At 44.7% G+C, this 9,011-nt stretch overlaps 1 protein-coding gene across 4 annotated transcripts in view; it reads left to right on the forward strand.

The window, feature by feature from the left end:
• Positions 1-9,011, forward strand: part of LOC106564693 (SH3 and PX domain-containing protein 2A) — a 114,809-nt gene that overhangs the window by 36,769 nt on the left and 69,029 nt on the right. For all 4 annotated transcript variants that reach the window (XM_045691189.1, XM_045691190.1, XM_045691191.1 and 1 more), the window contains 3 exons: positions 376-451; positions 3,134-3,210; positions 7,445-7,536. In XM_045691189.1, coding sequence (XP_045547145.1) covers positions 376-451; positions 3,134-3,210; positions 7,445-7,536 — 245 coding nt within the window. The remainder of the gene's footprint in view (positions 1-375; positions 452-3,133; positions 3,211-7,444; positions 7,537-9,011) is intronic.

Genomic DNA, 9,011 nt, shown 5'->3' on the forward strand with positions numbered 1-9,011 from the left:
GTGCAGGTCCCTCTAACCCCGGTGTCAGCACTTCTCCTCCCTTAGTACCACGATGGCTTTATGAATAAATCGACTCACATTAACTCCTCTCCACCACAAGCAGCAGAACACCGTGCAGCGTTTGTCCTTGTCCAACTGGGAATTGAAAATGTGTCCGAGCTTTGATATGATATAATCCCTGATGCTGTGATCGGAGTGGCGGGGAATTTTAAATACTGAGCCCAGCTGTTTCTTTCAATGAAATTCAATGAAATGAAACACTATTCAATTCCTCAGTGAGCTGCATTGAGGTGAACTACATTTGTAAATGTTTGCCAAATATTTCTCTCGCTCTTAAATTAATACAAAAATGTCTCTGTGTGTTGCTCTTTACAGATGCAGATTCTTGACAAGTTCCCAATCGAGGGAGGGCAGAAAGATCCCAAAAAGAGAATCATCCCATTTCTCCCAGGTCAGTCTCCATCATTTCTCCCAGGTCAGTCTCCATCATTTCTCCCAGGTCAGTCTCCATCATTTCTCCCAGGTCAGTCTCCATCATTTTTCTGTCCCTCTCTCCTTTCCTTTCCTTTTTTTTCTCCACACGTATAAAGTCTTTCACACTCCGATAAGCAAAGCCTCTGTCAACCCCATTGCCCTTAATATCGAACCCGGCCAACACTCTAATCGATCCCTTGCCATATATGGCCATAAGATCTAATGACACGACACTAACCATAGGGACTTATTGGGGTTTATAAGGAAGTACAGTCTGAGTTGAGGCAGACAGACACCACCATGACAGTCAAGTCACCGATAGCGCTGACTCGGCAGGAAGTTACACCGCATCAGTATCATGCTCGTATCGACGCCCCTCCTAGTGTCGCTCATACATTATTCATCAGTCTGTCTATCCAGTTCACTGTCTCTCCGAGGTGCAGCAGCAGGCAGGTGCTGACAGTGTGTGTTTGTCTGATGTGTGGGAGTGAGACACACAATGGAAAAAGAGATTGAGGAAGAGATGGTAGAACAGAGAGAGAGACAACACTCCTGGTGTGCGAGTGAGAGGCTTCTGTCTGTTTACTGTTTATGTTGGTTAGGCTCTGTTAGAGCCTGATGGAGACCACATGCTCTCAGCCCTCTCCCTACCCATGCCTGGCTACCCAGACTCATTGCTCTGGCCAAACGCCACACCCCGAACGTTTGTTTCTTCTCCGCATTGAGTCTGATCTTGACTCCCTCCACGACCATTCTAGAACCCGAACACATTCGGACCGTCTGATTGGTCCTGTGGCAACCCAGGGGAGTCAGAGGTGAAACTCACAATAAAATAAGACAGAGAGAGACCGTTTTGCGGTGCTCAAACAAAAGTTGTTCTTTAATAAAGGTTGGGGGGAACGGAGAGGAGTGAAATACAACTGAAAGGCCTCTCCGGTAATGGGTGGGTCACTCTGTGTCCGGCAGGGCGGCTCCTCGGCCTGTGTTAATGAACAAAAGAGAGAGAACGATGAGTCCGGGGTTTCAATACATGCTCTCAACTTGCGCTGGGTGTCCTGCTGCCCAGGAATGGGTCCTCTACCTTTGGGGCCAAAGAAAAAGAAGAGAGTCAAACATCACCTAGTATCTTCTTAGGCGTCTGATCGAGGTGCTTCTCATTCTCACTCCAGTTCTTCTGAGGACTAGGCGTACCCTCTGCCTGTCTGCCCAAGCCCCGACTGACTGCACCTCTACTTATACCCATTTGGAGTAACAAGGGACAGGTGGGACCAATTCCAGGTGTCAATTGGTTGAAGCACCTGGACTGGGTAATATTGGTGTTGATTCACCAGCCCCAGTTGGTGTCTGTAGAGCTGTCCATGGTGCTGACTCACCTTGGCCTGGCAAGCCCTCTGGAGCTGACCAAGGTCCTGCTCCTTCCTTTGTAGCTCCCTGCTGGCCCCCTTGGTTACCACAGTCCCAGAAACGGATGGGTTGGGCCCGAGCCAGAACTCATGTGGGTAAAGCGATGTTTTGAATATTGGTCATTGGTTTTGATACTCTGGCTAGAGATTATCCAGTCGCTGATGACTTTGTTTTGTACAACACGCCTCGTCACCACAACCGGCTTCTATGATGGCAGATTCAAGCTGAGGTATGTAGCCAACACAGAGCATTGGAAGAATTCAGAGTCGTCAGGCAATCCCCACCCCGCCAACCCACCTCACATTAAGCCACCTGGATGTCAACCAAAACATCCACCTCTATCTGTTTACATACCTTTTGTAACATTTATTTTGACCGGATAGTCTGATTGAGATAACATCTCTTTTGCAAGAGAGACCTGTTCAAGAGGGCAGTAGTCAGCAGCGTTGAAAAATTAGTCGCACCAAATATAATGTCTTCGTCCAGTCCAGATGTGGAAATGTGTCCATGGCAGCTTCTTTGAAATAGTCCCCATAGGATTCACTCAATTACACACAATGTTAGCAGCTGGCCTTCAAAGACTTGGGTTAGGTATTGCAAGTCAGAGTTATGGTTGAAGATTGCCTGTGGTTTACATGATGGTCTCTGATCTAAGAAACTCCAGCACTGCACTATTACCCCTCTACTATTCATCATTCAAAGTATTGCTGGCAATCAGAACCCACACAGTCTGTCCCCAGCTCTTCCTCTCATCCTCTGTGTCTTCAGTTCACAGGAAGGGTAATTTGATCACTTCCTGTGGGACTGTAGTGACCGTGGCATACCCTGGAGTAGGGGGCGTTCTGATTGGCTGGTGCCATTTTTCTTTGAAGTCACAGAGTTAGACTAGATACATAACTTCCAAGCGCTTAAATCCCATTAGATATGTTAAGAGGGCAAGTCACATTTCGAGGTCCACGTAGGACAAGACCGTTCACTATGAGAGTATGAGAGTGAGATTGTAGTGGTTCAGAAGTCTTTCATGTGTTACTGACATCTAGTGTTAGCCTGTGGCAATACACAAACACACTGAAGGGTTGTCCTCTGCTACGAGACAGGATTGTCTTTAATTTATTACGGTTTTACACTCTCTAACATCTAAAATGTGTCCCTTCCCATCTACTCTCTCTCTCTCATTTCCCTCCCTCCCTCCCTCCCTCCCTCCCTCCCTCCCCCTCCCTCCCTCCCTCCCTCCCTCCCTCCCTCGCTCCCTCAGGTAAAATCCTGTTCAGGCGGAGTCATGTGCGTGATGTGGCCATGAAGAGGCTACGTTTCATCGATGACTACTGCAGGGTGAGCGAGGAGGCATTACTGTCAAAACACACACACACGCTGTAAACATCCTGTCCCACTTGGGCTCCCCCCTGTCACATGTTATTGGGATTTAGAAGTCAGAGGTTAGGGGTGACGTTAAACACTGGTGTTGTAGGGTACATGTGTTGAGTGGGGGGGGGGTTCCAGTTTGCACCACAATAAGATGGTGTTGTCGGTTGCACATTTCTGTGCAAATACTTGATACGATACAGTCTTGTCTCTTAACTCATCTTATTGCCGAATTTTAAAAGTATACGTTTTTATTATGTTCAGGGGCAGTTACCAAGCTAGCAAACCTACAACGGCCCATCTGAGGAAATGTTTTTCAAATACTTAGCCAGTCTGAAAACACATTGTCATACTTACAGTGAGGGAAAAAAGTATTTGATCCCCTGCTGATTTTGTACGTTTGCCCACTGACAAAGAAATGATCAGTCTATAATTTTAATGGTAGGTTTATTTGAACAGTGAGAGACAGAATAACAACAACAAAAATCCAGAAAAACGCATGTCAAAAATTGTATAAATTGATTTGCATTTTATTGAGGGAAATAAGTATTTGACCCCCCTGCAAAACATGACTTAGTACTTGGTTACAAAACCCTTGTTGGCAATCACAGAGGTCAGACGTTTCTTGTAGTTGGCCACCAGGTTTGCACACATCTCAGGAGGGATTTTGTCCCACTCCTCTTTGCAGATCTTCTCCAAGTCATTAAGGTTTCTCAAACCTTCAGCCCCTCCACAGATTTTCTATGGGATTAAGGTCTGGAGACTGGCTAGGCCACTCCAGGACCTTAATGTGTTTCTTCTTGAGCCACCCCTTTGTTGCCTTGGCTGTGTGTTTTGGGTCATTGTCATGCTGGAATACCCATCCACGACCCATTTTCAATGCCCTGGCTGAGGGAAGGAGGTTCTCACCCAAGATTTGACGGTACATGGCCCCGTCCATCGTCCCTTTGATGCGTTGAAGTTGTCCTGTCCCCTTAGCAGAAAAACACCCCCAAAGCATGTTCAAATACTTTTTTCCCTTACTGTATTGGTCTCTAAGGCTTTGGTTTATTCTGGTCATGAAGTTTTAGAAAGAGATTTGACCTAGTTTTGTTTAGTTTAGAACACACAAGAACAGTGTGTCCAACAAAAGATAGACTTTAAAAAGCTACCCACTCTTTCAAAAGCCAGATAAAGGCTATGCCCTCGGTTGAGTATTTCATTTTAATGAAAGTTTTCTAAAACTCCCCCAAAACCTCCACCTTTGGTCATTCAACAGTCTGACTTTAAAAAAGCTCTTATCGTTTCCCCTTTGCTTCTCTCTCTCTCTCTCTCTCTCTCTCTCTCTCTCTCTCTCTCTCGCTCTCTCTCTCTCTCAGGAATTTTACACTCACATTAGTTCCAAAATAATAAAGACATTTCAAATGTCATATTGTCTCTATGTACAGTACAGTGTTGTAACGATGGGAAAATAGTTAAAGAAAAAGTTTGTTCTTCACCCTTTTCTTTTGGCAACAGGTCAAAAGGTCATCTTGCTGCTGTGATTGCACAGATAGATATGGGAGTTTATCTAAATTGGATTTGTTTTCAAATTCTTTGTGGGTCTGTGTAATCTGAGGGAAATACGTGTCCCTAATATGGTCATATATTTTGCGGTTAGGAGGTTAGTAAGTGCAGCTCAGTTTACACCTCATTTTGTGGGCAGTGTGCACATAGCCTGTCTTCTCTTTTTTTACCCTTTTTTCTCCCCAATTTCATGGTATCCAACTGGTAGTTACAGTCTTGTCTCATCGCTACAACTCTCGTACGGACTCGGGAGAGGCGAAGCCCAACCAAGCCGCACTACTTCTTGACACAATGCCTGCTTAACCAGGAAGCCACCTGCACCAATGTGTCGGAGAAAACACCGTACACCTGGTGACCGTGTCAGTGTGCACTGTTCCCGGCCCGCCACAGGAGTTGCAAGGACATCCCTGCCGGCAAAACCCTCCCCTAACGCAGACAACACTGGGCCAATTGTGCGCCGCCCCATGGGTCTCCCATTCGCGGCCGGCTGCGACAGAGCCTGGACTTGAACCCAGAATCTCTAGTGGCACAGCTAGCACTGCGATGCAGTGTCTTAGACTACTGTGCGACTCGGGAGGCCCCTAGCCTGTCTTCTCTTGAGAGCCAGGTCTGCCTACGGCAACCTTTCTCAATAGCGAGGCTTCTCTCTCTCTGCCCCGTCTCTCCCCCTCTGTCTCACTCTCTCTCTGCCCCCATCTCTCCCTCTCTCTCTCCCTCTCTCTCTACCCCCATCTCATCCTCTCTCTCTCCCTCTCACTGCCCCCCCACCCCTCTCTCTCTCTCGCTACCTCTCCCTCTCTCTCAATTACATTTCAATTTAAGTGCTTTATTGGCATGGGAAACATATTTACATTGCCAAAGCAAGTGAAATAGATAATAAACAAAAGTGAAATAAACAATAAAAAAATTAACAAAAGTTATTTCTCTCCCCCTCTCTCTCTCTCTCTCTCTCTCTGTCTGTCTCTGTCTCTCTCTCACACACTCTCTCTCACTTACTCCCTCTCTCTCTCTCTTTCTCTCTCTCTCTCACTTACTCTTTCTCTCTCTCTCCCTTTCTCTCTTTCCCGCTCTCCGTCCTCTCACTCTTTCTCCCCCCACCTCCCTCTTTCACACACCTTGGTATTGAAGGCCATGGATGTAAAAAACATGGGGGCTGGACCGTCACACACACAATAAAGCTGCTCCAGCACTCCTGAAGTAGGGAAGGTGTCCAGTTTTCTGCCTTGAAACACAGATAAAAGGGTGGACTTTATTGTCCACGGCCGCATCTTATAATCAGTGAAATCCAACATTTTGAAAGACTCTCTCTCAACTTTGATGATAAGTTTTGATAACCTCCAAATACTCATGCCCAGTGTTTATATAAATGCTCAAACACAACTTAAAGATGCAGTCAGTCATGTCAGAAGCTACCTAAAACAGCAGCACATTCCAGTAAAGCTATGTCACATTTTGAAATGAACTTTCCTTGCTTTGTTTAGTAGCACTATCATGAATCTAGGAAATACGTTTTGTGTGTCAGAGTGCAGTATTTATTTAATTTCATAGCACAAACATTTGTTAGCATGTTTCTCACACTGGCTTTAGCCACGGAGGGAGCAGGCTTGCCCCGGCAAGTGCAGGGAGGTTGCCTAGAAACAAATGCCTCGGAGGGAGTCAACGTCTGCATAGCATGACAAATTCCCATGATTTGTGAATCTGTTCGGACCGAAAAGCTAGTGCGACAGCTAAAATGGCTTTGAAAAAAAAACAAGATTTCAGCTGATAGGGAGAAGTATCTAACAAAATAACTACATTATTGCAATCATTAATCATTTGTGGACAAAATTCTTGCTTACTCAACTTTTAAAGGTTTAAAAAAGAAAATAGCTCATTATCTTTTTACTTAATATGTCTTAAAATATTTTTATGTTTGGAGATGTCAACAGATTGTTCTGCCTGTCTATCAATCATCATCTTCTGATCTGAACTTTACTGTTTATTTCCTGTTTGTTGTCACAAGACAAACAACAGAAGGATAGTGATTACACAGAAGGCCCTCTCAAAGGATTGTGAGAGGCTGGAGCCAAACCATCTGTATCACTAGCTGTCTTTTAATATAATATACACTTCCTCAATAACACATGACTAGAAAATGATCATATGAGTACGGACGGGTATTTGCTCTTATTGTGAACAATGGAATATTAATTCATTTGAAGTTGTGCACTGTCCCTGTGAAATAAATTCCATGAATATGATATGGATGTTGTTCAACATCAATCTCAAATATAGTACAATATGTCCACGATGTCTACCTTGTCATTGGTTCCTATTGATCTGTTCCTATAGTAGTGTGACTTAGCATGACCATTACAAATGGATGTCCATCCTCAGTGGAATAGGCTGACATATGATCTTCCATTGAATTGGAGCCAAACTGTGTCCCAAGGATTATACTGTTATGTATTGCAAAGGTAGAACGTAAAATGGATGTTGGAATGCATCCCCCATAGTTCATCATTCCAAGAGTTGCTTTGTGTGGTGCATCGTTGTACGGTATCTTACACCGGATGTTCACCCACTCTCTCTCTCTCTCTCTCTCTCTCCCTCCCTCCTTCCCCTATTCCTCCTCTCCCTCTCTTCCCCCCCTCTCTCACTCCCTCCCTCTCCCTCTCAGGCTCTGGTCCGTCTCCCTCCTCAGTTGTCTCAGAGTGAGGAGGTGCTGCGCTTCTTTGAGACCAAAGCTGATGACCTCAACCCCCCAGTAGAGTGAGTATCTAACACACACACACACACACACACACACACACACACACACACACACACACACACACACACACACACACACACACACACACACACACACACTCAGTTCAGTTCAATTCAAGGGGCTTTATTGGCATGGAAAAGCAAGTGAAATGGATAAACGAAAGTAAAATACACTATAAAAAGTGAACAGTAAATATGTTATTGCGAAAAAAATTCATGTTTATCTACATTTATCAAACTATAATTCCATTTTTTGCTGAAGAACTCAGGAGCCCATGAGCGCATGATCTCTCTATCTCTCTCTCTCTCTAACTCTCTCTCTAACAATGTGTGTCCTCACCAAACTGAGTCAATATTTCGCCCTGTCTCTTTTTCAAAACTTTCCCATCCTGCTGTGCGGTGTGTTTCTCTGAGAGACTCAGAGAGGCTGAGGACTCATTGTTTACAGTGTGGGTCCTTTTGAACAGAGGAAGTGGAGGCCAGGCTTTGATGCCACCAGCAGGAGGGTAGAGGGTTCACACACTGATCCATGGACAGAGTTTGTAAGCCTTGTAGGGCGGCCATGTTCCAAACACTAAAAGGGAACTATGGGGGTGTATACTGAGAATTAGAGCTACTAATGTGCTGTCTATGTGGTAGATAGTTGGCTGTCTATGGGGGGGTTGTGTTTCTGTGTGTGTGTGTGTGCCTGATACTGTGTCGCTCAACGCCTTCCTACTTCTACACCTTTCCCATGAACTGTTGGTTGTATACCGTAATTTCCGGACTATTGAGCGCACCTGAATATAAGCCGCACCCACTGAATTTGAAAAAAAATGTTATTTTGAACATAAATAAGCCGCACATGTCTATAAGCCGCAGGTGCCTACCGGTACATTGAAACAAATTAACTTTACACAGGCTTTAACGAAACATGGCTTGTAACAAAAATAAATAGGCTTTAACGAAACACGGCTTGTAACAAAAAATAAAACATTTGCAGTAAGCTTTAGTTGTCTTTTTGCACTGAGTCAATTCCTCACGCTGCTGTTTCCAACGTCTTATCATCGACTCATTAAGACCAAGCTCCCGTGCAGTAGCTCTATTTCCTTTTCCAACAGCCAGATCAATCGCCTTCAACTTGAAAGCTGCATCATATGCATTTCTCCGTGTCTTTGCCATGATGAAGGTGACAAAATGACTACCGTAATCAGAATGATGGGAAGTTTGAGAGCGCTCGATTTAATCTAAACAGTAAACAAAAAAGTTGTTTGACCTTAACCCGTTCGGCAATTTCATTGGTCTAATGAAAGCTTCATGCCGCCAAAAAACTGAGCACGTCACAGAATGTTTTTTTTTGGAGAGAAAAAATTTGAAAGCGGGAAAAATCCATATATTAGCCACGTCATTGTTTAAGCCGCGAGGTTCAAAGCGTGGGAAAAAAGTTGCGGCGTATAGTCCGGAAATTACGGTAGTTAAAGTACTCAATGTATGAT

This window comes from Salmo salar, chromosome ssa12 (assembly GCF_905237065.1).
Source record: "Salmo salar chromosome ssa12, Ssal_v3.1, whole genome shotgun sequence".
Classification (NCBI taxonomy): domain Eukaryota; kingdom Metazoa; phylum Chordata; class Actinopteri; order Salmoniformes; family Salmonidae; genus Salmo; species Salmo salar.